This window comes from Micropterus dolomieu, linkage group LG01, assembly GCF_021292245.1.
Source record: "Micropterus dolomieu isolate WLL.071019.BEF.003 ecotype Adirondacks linkage group LG01, ASM2129224v1, whole genome shotgun sequence".
In the NCBI taxonomy this organism is placed as follows: domain Eukaryota; kingdom Metazoa; phylum Chordata; class Actinopteri; order Centrarchiformes; family Centrarchidae; genus Micropterus; species Micropterus dolomieu.
The window spans coordinates 1,174,444-1,195,529 of NC_060150.1; the positions used below are offsets into that span (position 1 = coordinate 1,174,444).

The 21,086-nt window shown below is 43.6% G+C and overlaps 1 protein-coding gene across 1 annotated transcript; it reads right to left on the bottom strand.

Annotated features, from left to right (window-relative positions):
- Positions 1-557: 557 nt before the first annotated feature.
- Positions 558-20,767, bottom strand: LOC123970733 (interphotoreceptor matrix proteoglycan 2-like). The gene is made up of 14 exons (XM_046048980.1): positions 19,097-20,767; positions 18,843-19,004; positions 16,329-16,387; positions 16,063-16,083; positions 14,062-14,309; positions 13,340-13,401; positions 12,983-13,205; positions 10,608-12,412; positions 10,294-10,513; positions 6,313-6,523; positions 5,926-6,114; positions 5,570-5,804; positions 4,318-4,397; positions 558-777 (listed from the first exon to the last, which is right to left on the bottom strand). The coding sequence occupies exons 1-14, from the start codon at positions 20,765-20,767 to the stop codon at positions 693-695; spliced, it is 5,271 nt and encodes a 1,756-aa protein (XP_045904936.1). The 3' UTR covers positions 558-692.
- Between the last annotated feature and the right edge of the window lie 319 nt (positions 20,768-21,086).

Below are 21,086 nucleotides of genomic sequence, written 5' to 3' on the forward strand. Positions count from 1 at the left end.
AAACTGGTCCTCGGTGGCGGACCAGACTTCTCTTTAAAAAACATGCACATACAAGACACGGACAGGCTACACATGTTCTACACATCAGTTAACACTCCAGCAGTGGTTGAGAAATGTAAACATTCGTGTCAGCAGCTGACTGATGGCTTTATGATCCGAGGTGTCGTGGAAACACAGGAACGCTGACGTCAAGGGCTCTGAGATCCTACGCATCGTATCCCAAAGCAGCTAACAGAGCGGTGAAGGCACTGATGGGGAGGAGCGCTGCGAGTCACAGCTGTCCCGAAAAAAAAAACACGCCGGAATAAGGAAGCAAACAATTCTGCAATCGGTCATCAGCGTCCGAAAACTCCAAAAACAACGACCAACACACCTTCAGCCACGTGTTTTTTTTAGTACGACAGCGGTGACGTGCAGGTTGTAACGCAAACAGAAGCCCTTGAATTCAAGCTCCGGATGAAAGCCATGAAATCCATTTGAAAGTGTAAGACAGAGGTACTCAGCAGGGAAAACGTCCAGAAGGTAAAAAGCAGAGACTGAAGTGTTACTCCCAAAGGAAACGAACAACACGGGGTTTACAAGAGGAGAAGGGAAAGGTCAGAGGAACAGGCGACCTTGCAGAGGTCAAAGTTCAGTTCAGGGTCACTGAAACAGAGCGGAAAGGGTCCTTAGAAAATAAACTCCCAAAAGGTTCAGTGACTCGTCACCTTCAGCAGCAGCAAGACGACAGAAGACGAACTCCTCTTCCTTCCACGAGTCAAAGACGAAGGCAGGTTTCTGCAGAGAAACACAGGTGAACGTTAGAGGAGGTTCGTCAGGACAAAACATCATTTCTAAGAGCAAAAGGCTTCAGGCTACAGGAAACAGACAGCAGCAGAGTAGTTTTCAGCCCACACCCAAGCTAAAGTAGATCAACACATTCTCGCTCCTAACTCGTCACATGCTGATGATTGGTCAAGACTGCCTGCCGTCGCTTTGTGTTGTTTTTCTACGTTTAGGGCTTTGCGGCCAATTTAGCAACAATAAATATGCAGCGTCTGGTTAGACTTCTAAAATAAAAGTATGTATTGATGTTGTGAAATGTTGCAGTTTGGTGAGGTTTAGAAAAGGAGTTTGGGTTAAAATTTAACTTACGTCAGTTAACTTACACAGCAACATTACTTGCGTAACTCATGAAAATTAAATTACAGGCGAAAACGAACCCCGGTCTGCTGGTTCAAGGTCCGGTTTCTGGCCCTCCATTCACCCCAACCACCGCGTTACTAGGACTTTTCTATTAAGTATCCTAAACCAACCTTTAGGGTTCAAAACTTCCCCCAGTGCGTTACAAACCGACGGTAACGGCTCTTGACCAAATGTGATTCTCACTCCACGACTCGTCACATATGGACGCGTGGTCAAGACCCGTGGGCGTCAGTTTGTAAGCACTGGGGATCCCTACAGCGTTATATGTCAACGCAGCGGGGGAAGCCCTGTAGCGTCAGTTTGTGTCGTTATGTTTTCTTGCTTTTATCTTGTATTGTTTTTGTATTATTGTCTTTACACTTGTTAAAGCACTTCGTAACTTGTTTTTGAAAAGTGCTCTACAAATTAAGATTATTATTATTATTATTATTATTGTGACGGTAAAGGCAAGGAGGTGGTTGGAGGGCCAGAACCCGGACTTTGAACCAGGAGACCGCTGTTCATGTCCTGTGTGAAAATAAAAGTCAACATTCAATATTTTTATTAAAGTCACACAAGTAACGTTACCAACAGTAACAAGTTAACGTACGTGTAAATTAGCGTACATAGGTATTTTAACCCAAACCATGATCTCTTCCTAACCTTAACCAAGTAGTTTTGTTGCCTAAACCCAACCAAAATGCAACGTTTCACAACTTTTATAGCGCCGTTTCAAAATGCTAGCGTTTTATTTTGAAAGTCTAACCAGACATTGCATATTTATTGTTGCTAAGCGTTGCTAACTTGACTGTCTTAAATGTCTAAAAATTGTGCTAAAGAGTTACCCAGGGTCTGCAGTGAGAACAGGTTAAACAAACATGTTGGTTTAGGGAGAGCCCGACTCTGCTAATTCAAAACTGGGTCAGAAGGTGGAGCTGAGGCGGGCCTAAACACCTGAGAGACCCACCTGTCACTCAAAGAGGCCACGTCCTTAATTAACTTTAGGCCGTCATGCAGAGGAAAATGAGCTTTAGGTTTCTTTCGGAAATGTTTTAGCACTTCCACGCTGGCTTAATTTTTCAGCTGCTTGGTCAAAGCTAACCCTCACAGGTCTCCCCCAAAGCATCCTGGGTAAAATGGGCTGACAACACTCTGGGTAATTTGATGCATTCTTGGACTGGGACAGGACGTCTGCTGATGCTCACGGGTAGAGCGGCGTTTAAATTTCCAGACCTTGCGGCTTTCGGACGTTACATTAGAACTGTAACTATATTTTTCATGTAGCCTGAAGCCTTCTGAACTAAAGGTGCAGTTTTTATGTCTGAGGACTGATTCTGAGGCTGAACTTTGTCCAAAAACAAACAACAGAAGTAATGTAGCGCGAACAGACTCCACAAAGTCGGATGCTTGTACCTCGAGGTCAGCGGCTCAGGACTATGTGCTCGAGCTTCCTCTCCTCTCCAGGAATCTGCTCCACACAACAAGAGAAAATTAGATTAGTTTGGTGGTTTCTGGCCGGCGAGTGATGTGGTCCAGAGAGGCGACGTCCAAACCACAGAAACCCCGGAATATAAATGTTAAAGAGCCCAAATATAAACAGAGGAGCGGAGGAGTTTGTACATTTTGACATATTTTAGGTCAAACTGATGTTTGTTTGGTTATTTGATGCCGTCAGTGGAGCGTCTCCAAAACATTCTGCTATTTTTAAATGCTTCTGTCTTTTTTCCATCAACACAGCAGCCAAACATCAGAAGATGAAGGAGATCAGTCTGGTGGAGACTCGACTGGACGTGGAGTAAAATGACTCCAGAGCTCGTATTTTTCTGATGATTCTTTTCTCTAAACTGGCTCTGGGAATGTGCGTGTGGTCCACAGAGATTTAAACAAGACAAGTTTGTGTTAATCAATTAATGATTTCAACTTAGATTAAATGATCCCATCTGTGAATGTGTCATCATTTTATATTACAAACTACTCAGAGAAAAAAGAAATTATCAAGATATTCAGTCTCTGAGTACCTTGGAAAGCGCCTTATAAATACAATGTATTACAAGTCATTATCATTAAAGGATGTTTAAACTGCATTTGAGTGAATTTGCCGTCCGTCTGTCTGGAAAGTGAAACCTGGAGCAGGTGGACGACACCTCGACCACCTGAAGGAGGTCACAGGAATCTTAATACAGCTTAATACACGGAGGAGACTAAATCTGATCAGCCGGAGCGACTACAGAAAAAATGAATAATGAAACTCATCAAAAGCACTTTGACATTTAAACGAGCATCTGTGTTTGTGATGAATGAAATCCAGATTAAACTGGACTCTAATCTAAACACAGAGATGGGAAAAGAGGCTGTGGGAGTTTCTGGAGTCCAAGATATCGTGTTCACATCTGGACGTCTCTCTGCAGGAAGCAGTCGTCTGGCGGCAGATGATCAAATGTCTCTGGTTCAGGTGGACAGACGGTCAGACAGGACGTTCTGCTGTCAGGTGGACGTGTCTGAATCCTGGCTCACCTGTCGGCTTTACACCCACAGAGAAAGTCATAATCCAGCGAGAGAGAGGCAGGGACGCTCTCATTGGTCAGCTGGAGAGCCAATAAGAGCAGGAAGTGAAGTATTTCAAAGAAGTAATGCACACAACAAAGATTTGTGTTTCTACGGAAGCCCGTTTGTGCCAGGAAAAGAAAAATAATTATTTAAAAAATTGTGCATGATAAAAGAAGGTGAAAAAAATAAAATGAAAATATTCCATATTTTACTACATATACTTTAATACTGTGCACATGAGTAGTATATATAGTTATCTATTTATCTCTCTATATATATAGTTTAAAATAGTAGTTTTTTAAATTTTTATATATTTTTATTTTACTATTTTATTTGCATTTATTTGCTTTCATTCAAAAAGTAGCGTGAATAATATATTACTAAATTAATTTGTTTATTTGTAAAATAATATTGGCTAAACTAAAACTAAATGTGTTAACTAGCTCAATATTTAGAGTTTCAATTTATTCATGTTTTTTTTTTATTTCACCTATTTTCCCAAAGTGAGTAAACAAAGACTGGACCTAAAAGTACAGGCGATAGTTAATTTTCATTTCTTACTCGATTCACTTTGAATCATTTGTCGTCAGCGTTACAAACACTCACATTTGAGTCTGTCGCACAAAGTCTGCAAAGGGCTGATCTCTGGCACACAACTCGATTATCCTCAGACGCTCCTGGATCTCCTGCAGAGAGAGGGAGACATGTTTATGTAACGGCCGAGTTGTAGACCGACGGGGAGGAGGAGGTCCTGCAGGTAAAAATACTCGTCTGTGTAGTATAAACCTCCTGCTGAGACTGAAATACCTCTGAGCCAAAAACATGTCACAACACTCGATCGTCTCCGTCCAGAGAGTCAAACTCATTCATGCAGCTTCAGGAACAGAAGCCAAAGGAGGAGAAAGTAAAGCAGGAGGACAAACGAGACAAAGCCTCAACTCCTTTAGCTTCTATAACTCATCACAGGTGCAAGACATACTCTGATACTACAGTGTAGAAGTACTCTGGCCAAAAGTATTAAAGTCAAAGTACTTATTGGGCAGAATGTTGTGTGTATAACGTATATTTATCATAATACTGGAATGCTGGTGCTTTAAGATGTAAGCAGCATATTAATGTTGTAGAAACTTTTATGACCTACAGCAGTATCTTTGGAAGGTTTCAGTTTGGCTTCCCAATTTGTTTGTTGTTCCATTTTAATTCTACCTGACTATATTCTAATATAACAACTACAAAGATGGTTTGTTACGGTCCTGTGCTGTCTCTTTCCTGCCTCACGATCACCTGTTTGAGTGCTCTTCCATACTTATGGTGTCCCGCAAGGCTCAGTTTCAGGACCACTTTGGTTTTCTATAACATTGTGACCACCTGCTGCCTGTTTTGCCATCAACACAGCTCGACACGACAGCTGACCCACTGATGCATGGACTGTTCTGACACCTTTCTATCAGAACCACCATCTCGTCTGTTGGACCCGACCACACGGGCCAGCCTTCGCTCCCCATATGCTTCAGTGACTCTTGGCCGTCCGTGACCCTGTTGCCGGTTCACAGCTTCTCCTTCCTTGGACCACATTTTGGTACCTGCAGACCGTTTTGGGACATGTTCTGACCCGGTTGTCTAGCCATCACAGTTTAGTCCCTGTTAAAGTCGCTCAAATCCTCACGTTTGCCCATTTCTCCTGCTTCTAACATCAACTCTGAGTCAATGTTGACCTGCTGCCTGATAGATCCCACCCACTGACAGGAGCCATGGTGAGAATCAGTGTTAATTACTTCACACAGAATAAGTAAACCTCCATGCAGAGTGCGAGTTTGATCTCTGAAGATGAACTAAACATGGAGGACGGTTTTGGTACCTCTTTGGTGAGCGTGGTGTTCTGGTAGATGTGTTCTATCTCGTCGCTGCCGAGGTCTCTGGAGCCGCTAGCGCTGACGGAGCTGCTGTAATGGGGGTGGTCGGGGTCGCAGCGGTGGTAGTACTGGGGCACGTTGTCGTCATAGCGACGGTAGTACTGGGCGGTGACCGGGTCGCTCTCGTACATGGGGTTGAACTTGGTGGCGCGCTCCAGCGTCGGCACACTGTCACCCCGTCTGGAAGAGGGAACATTTGAACCTTTTCAAGTAAATATTTTTGATGCCACTTTTTCTTAAAACCGGAAGCAGCCGCCTGGTGGATCATTGCAGAATTTAAACAGATGGTGTTGTTGCTCACCGTAGCGGATCCTCGGTGTCCTCCGAGTCGTACTGCTCTCGCAGCGTCCTCGCCAGGAAGAAGATGATCCCGGCCGACACCATGAGGAAGCCAGCCACCGAGGCGATGGCGATGCCCACCACCAGCGGCTCGGAAACATACTCCTCGCAGTGCTCACCGCGATACCACCAGTTCTCTCCAACCCGACACCTGCAGCAAAGGTCACAGGTTCAATTCCCAGAGATACCATATAATCTCTTTTTCACAAAGACAGAGTTTCTTGCTTTAAAACATTTGCTTTCTGAGACTCGAACAGGTACAGATGTCGGGAGAGCTCATCCCAACTGTAAAGAAATGTTAAATGAATAAATATATTTTAAGACCACAGAATGTAAAACCTCCTCCGACCTGCAGATGGCGCCCGTGCCGGGGATGATGTCACATTTGCCGTCGTTGAGGCAGAAGTCGAGCTGCACTTCGCAGACGCTCTGGCACGGCAGACCGTCCACGCTCAGATATCCGGCGTCACAAACACACTCGGCCTCGCTCGACCACCGGTTCACCATGCACCTGGAAAACTCGTTACAGGCCTGGAACTTACAGGGATCTGCCCGGTCACCTGGGGAGAAAATAACATCAGACACAGAAGAAGAAGTTTCAGAGACGAGGACAAAACCTGCAGAAGAAGAAGTTGCTTCTACTGCACAGTTCAGGTTTAACTTTACAGCAGTGTTGTAGTAAAGCGGAGACGGGTAGTGAGTCTGCCTCACCTGAAATAAAGAGCGCTGAGTGCAACATTAACTTTCAGGAGAGCCACCTGTTTAGAATATCATCCTGCAACTCTGACTGTGCATTCAGACCGAACCAAATTTAATCCTCGCGCAGGTTTTATCGCTGGACAACTGCAGAGTGTTCACACACAACGATAACGCGAATAAACACAGCCCGCCATTACTACAGCTGTATGAACTCAAAGAATACATTTTGCTGTTAAATAGCAATAACAACAATATGATGCAGATTTGTTAAACATATGAATTCATGCTTTGTCAGGTCTGTCAGCATGACAACAACTTCTAAAATGTTTGTTTTCTGAATGGAGTTCGGATCGATCAGGGCTATGCTAACTTGTTCACAGTAAAGACGACAGCTGGAATAAAGTTACAGACACATGTTTTCTGAACTCACCAGGTAGTTCAACCTCCTCGCTTTCCGTTCTCCCAGTAATGTCAGATTTGTCTGGTTTTTATATAAATATGAAGTCATAGTCCAACAGAGCTTTGGGTGCCGACCGACGGTAACAACAACAGTGGAACCGGATGTGCACGGAAGCTGCTGAGAAGCTCAGGTAAAACGCTAATTTAATAAAAGCAGTCAATCTCAATGCTGATAGGCTATCGCTACTCAGCGTCATGCAACTTTCTCGCTTGAGTTGAAAATTTTCAGCAGTGCCCTCTCCGCACCGCTCGACAGGAAATCAAAAGTGCCGCCACCAAAGCTTCGCTTCGCTTCTGGTCTGAAAGCATCAGAAGTGTTCTGTAACTGTACCAACTTTTAGATGCTAGTCTTAAAGTCAGGATTACAGAGAATGTGTTCATTGTTCCATTCTGAGAAGTGTACACAGTAAACTGTTAAAGAGAAAGAACAGATCCAAGGAGCTCAGAGTGGAGACGCGACACCTCTAAGGTGTTCAGCATCTGATCCAGATGCCTCCTGCCTCCTTCAGCTGCATGTCCAACTGGGACTGGGATGAACTGAATTATCCCATCTGCCCTGGGAACGCCTCGGCATGCCCCGGGAGGGGAAGTCTCCAGCCGACGTGACCTGGACCCAGGCTTCTGAAGATGGGTGAATTTTGAGCAGCTGGCGGCAGCAGCAGCTTGAAACATGGGCCTTTTTACGAGGAACAGTGTGCACCAGCAGCCGTTTGTTTTCACGCCCTGCTTTAGTTCTGTATCAGCAGTCTCTCATAATGACATAGAGGTGGACTTCACACTACATGCTTGTGCAATGGAAAACATGCCTTCAGAGCGCAGTACAGATGAGAGGAGTAAACTGATTATCCGGTCCACGGTGAGTCCTGACCGCACTGACTCACCGCTGTAGATTAGGGTTATCAGGCTGTCAGGAGCTCCTCTGATTGGCTCAGACAGATTAACGAGCTGCAGCTCAGCAGAGATGGACACACTGGGGGAAATGACAGTAAATCTCACGTTACGGTCTCAGATGCAGAAATCTGCACCACAAACAGGAAAGGTTATGTGAATATGGAACTGTAATATAAAAGTTATGATTAATTAGAGATGATTCATTTTCTGTCAATAAATTAATTGTTTAATTGACTAATAGTTCCAGCTGTACTTGTAACTGCTACGAGTTTAAGTTATAACAAAACACCATATTCTATAAACTCTAAATCTTAATTTGTAAATAAACAAGTAACTAGAGATGTAGTGGAGTAGATTAGAACCTCATGTTTATAAATAAGTACAGTTCTTTAGTAAATGTACATAGTTACACTCCACATACGACACAGATAAACCCAGGGAACCCCCAGTTCCACCTTTTTATTACCACCCAGGCCCAGATTTAAAGCCAACTTCACTGCCATATAATGGAAAATCAGTATGAATTTTTAGAGTGAGAAATAAATTATTTACCAAGTTCCCTGAATTTAACAAAACATTTCATTATAATATTCACATTCATGTTTAATACACTACAGCTTTTTGGGCTGTGTTTGTACTCTGAGAATATAAAATGAATAAAATATTTGTGGCACTAAGAAGTCTTATGCTGTGAAAATACAATGCAGTGTGAGTTGTTACAATTAGTGACACCTTGGATAGATAAGAGATGTGATGTAATAGAATATGCCAGTTGCTCCAGTGATTATTCGTCCTGTGCTGCTTTTGTATCTAAAGGCATCATGGTCTCATACACAACTGTCCCTGCTGCTGTTGTAACGTTAACTGACCAGGAACCTGCAGGAGCTCTTCCAGCTCCGCCCTTTCATTAGCGCTCGCCAACGCGTGACTGACTCGCACGCCGATCCGCTTGTCGTGCTAACCTCAGCACCGCTGCCCTCAGACCCGTCGCCAACTCGTCCGCATCTCTGGCCTTCTGAACTGAACTTAACAGTTAATATAAACCCAGGACCCAACCATCCGCCCCATCCCTTAGAGTCTTCATTACAAGGTTTTACTACTTCCTGACACGTGCCCGTTCTGAGTCAACCAGCTAACGTTAGCTTGTTAGTAGCACGGAGCGAGACGTGTTCCTTTCTTTTCTAACAACTGACTGATTCACACCAGAGCTCGTGCACAGCTATAAGACGCTAATCCAGAGCGTAAAGCTAAACACTGAGGTAAACTTCTGCCATATAATCCCACCAAATAGAGTGAATCTTAATGTCACACAAAAAATATTTATTTATGGTGTTGGGACATTTATTTAATCCCAAGAAAGGACAAGAAAAGATGTAAGAAATTTGTAATGAAATGTTTTACGTTTAAAGGCCTTATTTTTTTTAATTTAAAATATAAGACTTTTTAATTCTGAAGACCCCGCGGGTTCCCTGTAAACCTGAGGATAATAAGAAGCACAGCGGTCAGAAGCAGTGTCTCTGGGCTCAGACAGACGAGGGTAAACAGCGGCCATGTTGATTCATCAGAGTGAGTCAGTGTGTGTTCTGCTGCTGCTGCTCACGTTCCTCCCAGACAGATTATCTCAGGTATTAGATCAGAGTCCTGACAGGAGTTACATTGCACACACTCACACACAGGATTAAACTGCTGAGCATGAAATGTCTCAAAGCTACCCAGAGTCTGAAGCTACAAACATAGTATTTCTTGTAGTATTTCTCTAGAACAGTAAGTACTTGTGACAGGCCTCTGTCTTGTGAATTTCTTTCATAGCTAAGAGAAAATTCTAAATGACAAGTTGTGTTATATCACCCGTACATGGTACTTAAAAACAAATCTGTTCATGGCCAGAGGTCTTAACAGTTAATATAAACCCAGGACCCAACCATCCGCCCCATCCCTTAGAGTCTTCATTACAAGGTTTTACTACTTCCTGCTGTACTGCTTATATTGTTGTATAATTTAGCTTTTTTGATCAAGTAAGTTTTACTTGTATAGCTCCAAATCACAGATTTGTCTTCAGCCTTAATTCAAATACAGAAAAGGTCTCCATAAAAGAAAAAACAAAAACAAAGGGAGCGACAGGCTCCAGTCCATGTTTTCTTTTAAATGTGACAGATAATCTTCCATCATAAACAGATTTTCTGTTAATGTGTTGGTGTAAAATTGATCATTTCATTGGTTAAAATGTGTGTCAAGCCTTCACAAACCTGTAAAACTATTCCCTCCTGAATTTCAGTCCTACCTGATTCCACGTCCAGCGAGTACTTGTCGATGGCCAGGTTCATGGTCTGGTAGGCGGTGTTGGCGAAGTCCTCCAGGATGAGGTAGACGACGTTGGTGACCCCTCTGGGAACTGGCTTACCAAACCTCATCCTGCTGTTCACCACGATGCTGCCATTCCTGAAGTTGAGGATCTCCAGGTTCTTGAAGTTGTTCAGGTTGGACTGAAGGTATGGGACCAGCTGCAAGGTGAAGACAAAGACACATGGAAGAACTTACTTAACATATGAATCTAGAGGTTTTTATACACTGAGACCAGATTCTTTGAGTCCTCACCAGTTCTAGGAACCGTTGTTCCAGAGCCTTGTATTCAGGGGAGCTCTTGTTGAACAGGTCCATGGAGAACGCCATGTTGGTCACCCTGAGGCTAAAGAACACCGTTAGGGCCCTGCCAGGTCGGGTTGGTAATGCAATGGCATCCATGTCCGACCCCTGAGCCCCACTGGAGAAGCCACTGCTGTCACCTTCAGTTGCCACACTGCCATACTGGAACACATCAAAGCTGACGTCGATACTTGGCACATCAGAAAAATTGTGCTCGAAGTGTTGGATCTCGGTAGCGGGGGTGTTGTTGACTTCCTGAAGCAAGGACGTTGTTGTTTGGATATCATTACCTAATTCCCTTTCCGAAGAATTCTTCAAGGTGGTACCAACATCTTCCTGTCCAACATCCTGTCCTGCAGCACCTGGCACCCTTTCTATGGCATCCGTTGGAGAACCTTCTGTTTTGTTCACAACAACCACAGATGGCGTCAAATGTGGAACATCTGTCGGACTGCTCACTGGAATATGGTCAGCATCTTCGTGGTTTGGATGCTCTTGGTGAACCAGTTCCTCATCCTCCGGCGCAGAATCTGACACCCGAGTGAATGGTGAGTCCTTTTCAGGCGAGAGCGCAATGCTGCTGCGGTCTGAATTCACAGATGAACTGAGGACCGGAGCGGCAGCCGTTGTGGTGACAACCATGACTTCATCCACACTCAGATCCTGGTCTTGGACGGCAACCACAGGTGCAGTTGTTATATCAGTATGGATAATGTGTTGGTCCTCTAAAATCTCAACCTTGTTGAGGTCTTTGGTTTCTGGCAGCGGCAGTTTGTTTTTTTCCGTCTTTACCTCGAGCTCTGATGGCTCTTCAGTGACGGCATCAAAGCGAGATTCTTTGACTGTGACTGTCTGGATTTCTACAAAGGTAGGGGACTCTTCGGTTGGGGGAGCATCAGTATCAGTGAGGTCAGGTCCAACAATGACTTCAACGTCCTCCTTCTCGAGTACATCTTCTTCAGATTTAGACCCAACTGTAGCCCCCGGAAGCTTTACTTCAACCTCTTCAGAGGTTTCTTGAAGCTTGACTGCTGAATCAGTTGGTCCTGCAAAAACAGGGGCCTCACGAGTCCTATCTTGAGGTGCAGAGAAATCTGTGACTGATGCTGCAAGGGTATGTGATTCGGTCAATGAGTAGTCATCGTAGATGCCGAATGCCTCCACTGTTTGCACTGAAAGTTCCACATTCAAGGTTCCTTTGGGTGAGAATACAGGTGCTTCAATGGTGGTTGAGGAACGAGGGTCTGTGCTGATGTGTGGTGTGACCAAAACCTGGTCCAAGAAAGGTTCCACGATGCTTCTGTCAGGTACTGATTCCTCGAAAGCAGGAATTGTTGTTGTCTGCAAAGGGGGAGCACTGGTGAACTTCACTTCCATCGCCATTGAGTCACCCTTCTCTGTGGTCGGCGACTCAACAGCCACAGCCTCCTCATACTCATCTTCGTCCTCGGCCTCCTCCAGATCAGGCGGCGGCAGCACCTCAAGGCTCCCATCCCCCTTGTCGTAGAAGCCAGTCCTGTCAGAGGTTGCTGCCGGTTGCCAGGACCAGGGATCAGCTCCCTGGCCGTCTCCAGAGAAACCAGAGCCAGACCCTTCGTCCATCGTGACCTCAGAGCCTGTTTGAGGTTTCACAGGCGGAGGAAGGGTGGCTGCAGAGGAGACTCCAGGACCGACCGCATGGTCCCCTCGGGGGGTATCGTCTCCGGCTGGAGAAGCATTACTGAGAAGGAATCCCTCATCTTCAATATTTCCATTATCTGTAAACCAGAAAAGCACACAGAGCGGTTTTACAGCCGGGATCTCCCTCCTCAGAGCTCTGATGGAGTTCAAACTAAAAGACTCTGACAGAAAGAATTATAAAGACTCAGATGTGTTTCTCATCGCAGCGAGAAAACCTGATAGGATGAGGTTTTAACTGGGTTCTTTAGGAATTAATGCCTCAAACTGCACAAATCTTTAGTGAAAAGACTTGTCATTATTCTGAACACTGTAAAATGTTACATTTCTGTTCTGTGATCAAAAATAAAGCTGTAACCTTTAATTCACGAACATTTCATTGGATTGTGAAACATCTTACTACAGAGGGACTGTGAATGTGAAGCACTGATCTGGAAACTGTGATGTGACAAAACAATCTTTAGCTCAAGGTTAACTTGTAAGCTTTTTACAGAGCTTTTAAACACAATTTAGGGTCTTCAGCATCAGTTGTCATGGTGACGGACCCACTGACATGTGATCTCAGTAGCTGTTATGATTGGTCATGCAGTCCAAAACAACAGCAACACATCAACAACACAGAGACTGATATGATAAGAATATGTACTCACTGTCTTGCAGGTTGACCGTCCTCTCGGGGAACTCATCGGCGGGTGGAGGAGCTGTGCTCTCGTCGAACATGAAGACGTCGTTCTCGCTCACCACGCCGCCTTGAGGACCCTTCCACGGGTCGAAGGGGTCGAACATGAAGTCGTCTTTCTTTATGAAAACGTTGCTGCTGTCCTCCTCGTGGATCGGAGCGTCGGGCGGCTTCTCTGCAGCGAGGACGTTATCCTGAAACAACCATTTAATTCTTTTGTGCCTTACATTTTCTCATTTTGGTGTTAGTGGATCTTTGCTTCTGCATTTAAGCTGACAGTCATAATAGTAAAAAGTGTATCAGTTTGTTCTCGTTGAGTTTAACTGACCATGTTGTCGAAGGTGTCGGCCGGTCGGCTCGTTGGTTTCACAGCAGGTAACAAGTTCTCCACTGCAGAAAAGAGTCAGAGTCAAAGCTTTTCCAGAGTCATTATTAACATCCCCCATCCCCCTATCGGAGATCAGATTCACTGAGAGGGAACGCACATAATATGAGAGAGTAATTTAAAGCTACTGGTAGACGTTATTTGTGTGATTGGCAGTCCTGAGCTTCCTCTACTACTGCTGTCAAAACTCTTTGATTGGCAGAATCTCATCCGAGGGCCAAACTTGGACCTTAACATGGTCATCTCCATCTTTAACTTCTAACATCTGAGTTTGGAAACTTTCTGGCAGCAGAAGAATATTTCAGTTTTTAGAGAGAAATGTCTGTCCAAATAATTTCTTCAAATGTTTTCTGACAAGAACTCTGTGATCTGGTTTATATTGGAATTTCCAGAATAAAATACCAGAAATAAATATTCATTCATAATTAATTCATTACGGGAAACTTGATGATGTTGCCTGTCATGTTTAGCTGACCTGCTGTGATCTGACTAGAAGACTCTCTACTTTACATTTAACTGTATTTAAATGGAGACGCCAAATCCCCAATCAAAATCTCCATTTTACTTATAATTACCAAATTAAATAGTTATTATTAGGAACATTTCTAGGAAATGATTATAAAACTTGGATGGGAATATTAAGCTTTCTTCGTCCAGCTTCGTACCGTTCTCCAGCAGCAGAGAGTCTGTCTCCAGGCTGCTGTTGGTCATGAAGTTGTCTTTGTGCAGAGCCTCGGTGATGTAGTTACGGAAGTCGGTGATGGTGTAGACGACGGTGGGCTGCTCGGCGGCTCCGGGGTAATTCTTCTCCACCAGGTTGTTCTGCAGAGAGATGAAGTCCAGCGTGTCGTTGGCGATGCCGCTGCTGTCGACTTCCAGAGTGATGGCGTAGTGAACCAGGACCACCAAACCCCTGAGAGGGAAGAAGACCAGGATATCTTTCTTTTATGACTCTGGACCTTCAACCAAGTCCAGCTGCAATTTAGTTAACCATGCTTGGATGCAAAAATCTAATTCATATTATGATATTTATAAGATTTAGTCGTGAAAATAGTACTTTTACTCTTGACATTCTGGGTTGTTTGGGCTACCCAGAATGCTGTAATTTGGTGATCTGAGGGTCAAGAGACATCTAGACTTCTGGGTTAAAATGATATGATAATGATCAACGTGTAGTTAGAACCTTCAGAGTAAAACAACAGTTACCACAGTTTAGCCTCATTTCATCCTCTATTAACCTGCAAATAACCACCTGGAAATGCTTGAACGCACATTCTGACCATCGTATAATCTGAAATCTGTTCATCTTGTCTTTTATTTCACATCTTTCTGACCTCAACCCTTCACTGAGATTCATTTCCCAGGCGGGCATTTAAGAAAACCAGAACCTGAGGACTTTACTTTACGACCGTATCGACTTTCTCCTCTTTCAGCTCGCCGTTCTGGCCTCACGCCGAGATGACTCTCTAGCACTCTGCAGAGTTCAGGTGAGTTTAAGAGTCTCTCTGAGCTCACAAAGTGAATTTATCAGTGTGATCAGAGTGTGAAAGCCTAACCTGCTGGGGGACTTCCTGAATAGAGTTGGAGAACAGCGAGCCTGTCGTAAACCTCTGACGGTAATCCTGAGGTGGCTGCAGGTGGCCAACGAGCAGCGAGCGACTTATCCCACTTAACAGCTGATTGACTATTGTTAAGGACATTACGTGGAAATTAGAGCAGAGTAGCAGCAAAGCTCTTATTTACTGCGACAGTCAGGTGAAAGGGGCTTTAGGAGGGGAGACCGTCTGTGAGGACACAACCACAAGGTGACGAAATGCCTCTGAGACATTTACACTTCAGACCTCTAAACTCTCTGAATTTGTGCCTCTTGTCCACAGGTTTCCAACACAAAACTGCCTGTGTGGATAGAGGAAAGTGTTTCAGGAATAAAGAAACCGCGTTACGACATTCTGAGTCTTAGTAATGTCAAAAAATGTAACATGGTAGTGCAACAAAAAAAAGGATTTTACTTCTGTCTGGGGGCTAATCATCCTGCACCTTTCGAACTACAGCTCCAAGATCTAAATGTTATTGCCTTTTGTTAGGAAAGTAATAGTTTACAGTGCCAATACTGGGCTAAATTAAGAAGTAAGATATGTTTTACAGTGAGCGACGTCACAAAACGTCCTGAGGCTTAAATTCTTACTTTATATCTTTAAAAGGAAGTAAATCTACAAAGAACTTCCTGGAAAGAGCAGCGATGTTGGAGCAAATCAGATGTATTTCTTTTTTTTCTGCCTTATCCCAAACATGGCAGCTGAATCACCCATCAGGCCCTGCTCACCGAAGGGACAGCAGGCTGGATTTATCAGACTCTGCTGAACCTTCACACCTGCTGTTTCAGAGCTCTCTGGGTGACTGTGAACTTACCGTAAGAAGTGAGATCAGGGCTTAAACAAGAAACACCATCATGTAATCCTTCCACTGAAGTGAAAACGTGAAAATCCCCATAAACCTCCAAAGTGCCACCTGTGAGGCCCCCAGCTTACGGATGTGGGAGAAAGTTCAAACTGTAGAGCTACAGATCAGCGGTTAATACAGTACAGAAGGTTCAAGTAGGAAAGAACCAAAATGGCCTCAAACATCAAGCCCACGAGCTACAAATGAGAAAACGTTTTTCCACTTACCGCTCCAGGTCCTTCTGAGGCCTGAGAACGGAAACAAAACATCACGTAAATGTAAAAGATCCAACCGATGGCTCTTATTATCTACTCTGCTTGTGTGAGAGTTTAGAACATAGACTTAAACAGTCCGTTTCTAGCTTAATGAAGCTATATCTTATCTTTGTCTCCAATTCTGTCTCAGATAAAATACTTAACTTGTCAAAGGATAAATATCTGGACATGTAAGGACATACTGGACGGTCCATCATTGGGACTGGAACAAACTTTACCTGAATTCCACCACGTAGACGTTCTTGAAGCCCGGCAACCTCTCGAAGGCATCTTCAATCTGGAGGTTTAACACAAGAAAGTACGTTTTTGTCTTGATTTGAGATTTTTAGCTTTTGAGATTTTTTATTTGTTTCCATGAAGCACCAAACAAAATGTGGAAACACCGGAATCACCGAGTCTAAACCTGTTCTGAACATTGAAACAAACTGCTACTATACATATTTAGTGGAACCTCTCATTGTTTCCTAGAATAAACACTTAACAGGCTCTCTGTTCAGGGAATCAATAAGTGGAACTGAACATGGATCCTGAATAAAATCATTTTAGGTGAAATTATTATGGCAACACTTTCCTTTAAGCCCAGCTTTTACCTAAAATTGGTAAAACTGGTGCTGGTTTTCTTATGAATCTGCAAATGTGCCCCGCTCATGTTGAATTGTTTGTCTTTAAATCCTTAAATCCAAAGTAAGAATGATTATTAATTACTAGAAAATAAGTCCCTATATTAAGAGTTTATAACCAGTAATCAGTGTGTGCGTGATAAATGGTCTGTATCCACAACTAACCATCCTACTGTGGCCAAGTGGAGGCTTTCTACTGTAAATAGATAATAAATCTATCACAATATAGCAAAGCAAAAGTCTAATAAAATTAATGATGTCTTTAATATTTTTTAAAAAACTTTAACATGTCTTTATGTTGACTTACAACTGCATGACATAATGACTGTGTTAGAAATCGTTTATTACATGTTTGTATGTAAATGATAAATCGGTGGTTTAAGTAAAGTGTTTACATTTGATGTTCCTTTATTTTAAGGTTTTTGTGTATTGTATTGTTTTTACTGCAGTGGACAGGTGTAGCATTTGTCCATGTACTTGTTCCTGTAAAAAATACAAATAAATGCATTTGGCAACTCCAACTAAATGGCTGAAAGTAGATACCTGAGATGCTCCAGACACATTTAGTGTTAATATGTGACTTTGATTGACAGAAAGAGGGGCCAAACTAACAATAGTCACAAAGATACGTGCATTTTTAAACAGATGTGGCATCAAGTATGACAATAAAGACATGATTATGATGAATGAATAGAGTTTTATCCGGTGGTTGAAGCCTTTGTTTGGAATAAAAGTCAACATGTTTGGCTCTCAGTGGCCCGTGGCTGCACTCTGCTCTGTTTCTCTGCTGCAGCAGAACTCCTGCTGTTGCTATTAGCCCTGTTATCCACTTCATACTCCCTCATTAACGACCCTGACCCCGACATTCAAACCATAAACTGGCTTCCCGCGTCACTAACTCTGGAGTGGAGCCTGAAAAACTCCCAGTGGTTCGGGAATACACCGGCACTCTGCTTTCCTGGCACAGCTTGTTTTTCCACCAACTCAAAGTGAGTCACTGCTCGTATTCTGTACGCTCTCTTCAGTTCTCCAGCTCTGTTTCTGCCTCAGCGGGTTGTATAGCCGATCGCTGGCAGAGCTGAGAAAACTGAGCCCCAAAGCGTGAAGATCCTTAATGCGTGAAAAACAGGCGAGGTCTTTAAACCGGTGCCAAACCTCTGAGTCTGCAGTTTGTAGGAAACCACAAGCAATGCAATTTGGTAATGAGTGTGCATCCTGGACGTCAGAGAGAGGAGTCAGACTGACAGAAAGGAGAAAAGAAAAGGATGAGGAGGTAGATGGACCAACCACAGCTCACTGCATCATCTTTCTTTCCAAAATAAGTCGATGACAACAACGTGATTAATACTGTAAAATATGAACTGTACTGAGTGTTGTTCATTAATATTTAAGGTTTCTGTGTTTCACTTCAGAGATGTTTCACAATTTGTTGTAAGACTTTTGAAATGTTGCTTCTTATTTGCCCATGTTCCATATTTCATTGTTATGGATGCTACAGTCTCAGGTATGTGCTAAAGCGTTAGCTCTGTGCCTTGATAAACGCTGGGTAATACTAAATTGTAAGCTTTGCTATTCACTACTTACTCACTACTCTCTCAACATAACGCATGCCAAAGTGTTAGTGTGAGGCCTCGTTAAAAATAGTATGCTAAAGTGTTAGCTCGGAGCTCCACACTGTACGCAAAACCTTCAGCTCAGAGACTTACAAGACAGAGGATATGTGTTGGCTCAGCACTTCACTCAAGATAGTGACATTGCTAATGCAGCACCAGAGCCAATAATCTACCTCACACAAAGACCTGATAATAGTGTTTACATCGATCATTGAAGTTTTCATGTGCTGTGGGTGGATTGTGTATTTTTTGGTATATCATAATAATACTGGAGTCTCAAAATCAGCAATTTTTATGTAAGTAAATGTCAAGATTTAGTAAGTAGTTTGGGGTGAATGACAGTGTATTGCAAATTCATGAGTTTGGAATTATTAAACTACAAAAACATCATAATATCTCAGAATCCAATCAAAATAGTTATTTTGATAACAAAAACCTTTAAAATGAACGTATTCCTTTAAAATAATCAGCGTGTTTACATCACCTTGTACATACTCACCCTGCGTGTGAATTGTTTGGCCAGCTGCTGGTAGTGGAAGCTGCTCGGGTCTCTCAGAGCGTCGTTGTAGGTTTCTCCCCTCAGCTTGACGCTCAGCTCAACCAACTGGTCCTTCAGGGGCCTCGGGGGGCGTAGCAAGGTGTCGCCTATCTCATTACCAATCTGGAAAGATAAAGATATACATTTGGTATGGGTATATCTCATCAGCACTGGGACTTAACTTGTCAGTCTACGATGAATCCATATTTGCTCACTGAGTTCTCCTCCTCCAACCCAAAGCCGTTGTTTCCAAGTAAGTTGTCATCTATGTCATCAGGCCTCTCCGTTACATCAGGGAAGTTGCCGTTATTGTACTCCACTACATACTTTGTCGTGACCTCCAAAGTGGCACCGGGGGTGGCCTCCTCAGTCTCTGCAGTGACTTCTGCAACAGTTTTTGGGGTAATTTCATCAAGGGACTCCGATGTGACTTCTACTGGAGCCTCTGTCTTGATTTCCTCTGCATCTTTTGCTGTAACATCTGGGGAGATACCCTCAAAGTCCTCTTGGACAACCTGGACACTGTCCTCACTTGGGACGCCCTTTTCTTCAGGCTCAACCTCAGGGACTGGCTCATCAGGAAATTCTTGGGTGACTTCTTCAGATTCAGTAGCTCCTCCCACTGTGGTAGTCACTGGATGGGCATGAGTTACCTCTTCTGGAGATGTTTCACTTGGAGCCTCAGGAACAATTTCTATCTTAACTTCAGGGAAGGATTCAGATTCTGGGATTTCACTTTCATGCTCAGCCGCCCATGTAGTACTCTCCCGGGCGGTTTCTGTTGGTACTTCAACCTCAGAGTCCCCTGGAAGTTCCACAGTTACCTCTGATTCAGGTGTTTCTTCCACTTCAGTCCTGGGCGACAAACCCTCTGTATCTTCTGGAACAACAACAATAACTGGAGTGATCTCTTCATCAGAGGTCTCTTGGATGACTTCCTCTGCAACGTCTAGTTCAGATCCTTCTGCTTCTGGTTCGGCAACACCAACTTCTTCCTCAGGTATCTCCTCTGAGGCCTCAGAAGTTTCTTCTTCTCGATCCTCCAATGGCTTTCCTCCAGCTGCTTCTTGTGTTTTATCTAAAGATGTTATGGCAAGATCTGTTTTATCATCATCAGCTACTACTTCTGTTTCTGTTTCTTGTACAGTTCCTCTTGTAGGTTCTTCTGCAAATTCTTCTACAAGTCCTGCTTCTTGTGCTGGTTCTCTGGTGGGTTCTGTGTCTTCTGGAATTTCTTCAACAAGTTCTGTTTCTTGTGTTGGTTCTGTTGACTCCTTTGAAAATTCTTCTATGAGGTCTGCTTCTTGAGCTGGTTCTTCTGTGAGTTCTGTTGCTTCTACAGGTTCCACTGCTTGTGCTGGTACTCCTGAGGGTTCTACTGACTCCTCTGCAATTTCTTCTAAGAGTTCAGCTTCTTGTGCTGGTTCACTTGTGCGTTCCGTCTCTTTGGGCATTTCTTTTACAAGTCCTCTCTCCGGTGCTGGTTCTCCTGTGAGCTCTGTCTCTTCAACAGTTTCTTCTGCATGTTCTGCTTCTTTTGCAGAACCCTCTCTAGGCTCTAGTATTTCTACAGTTTCTTCTTTAGGTTCGGGTTCTTGTGCAGTTTCAGTTAAATCTGCTCCTTCTTTCTCTGTAGGTTTGATAGGTGACTCAGGTGTTTCTCCACCTTCATCTGGTTCTTCTGTAGCTTCAGTTATTCCCTCTGTTTCTGTCTCATCGACTGTCTTTACTGGCCCGTCTTCAATGATTGCTGTTTCTATTGAAGCCTCAACTGGTTCTTCTGCTGTGTTTGCTGTGACGTGTACTGGAGATTCTACTGTATGCTCTACGGTAACCGTTTCCTCCTCTGCTTTCTTGTCCTGTTCTTCCTCTGTTGATTCTACCATTACCGCTTCTGTCACAGTGACATCTTCTGTTTCAACTAGTTCTTCTTCTGCTGTTTCAACAACAGTCACAATTAGGTCTTTTACATCTGTCTTCGTTGTCACCTCAGGGGTGTCTTCAGCAGGAGTATTGTCCGTCTTAACTTCGATAACAACTGAAGTTTCTTCATGTTTTACCTCCTCTTCTGGCTTTTTTGTTGCCTCTACTAACGTTTCTTCCTCCTTATGTGCATCTTCCTCTGTTGCCTCAATCTCACCCACTGTAGTATTTGGTGGTGCCTCCTCAGTGACATAGGACGCATCTTCATCCTTATCATCTTGT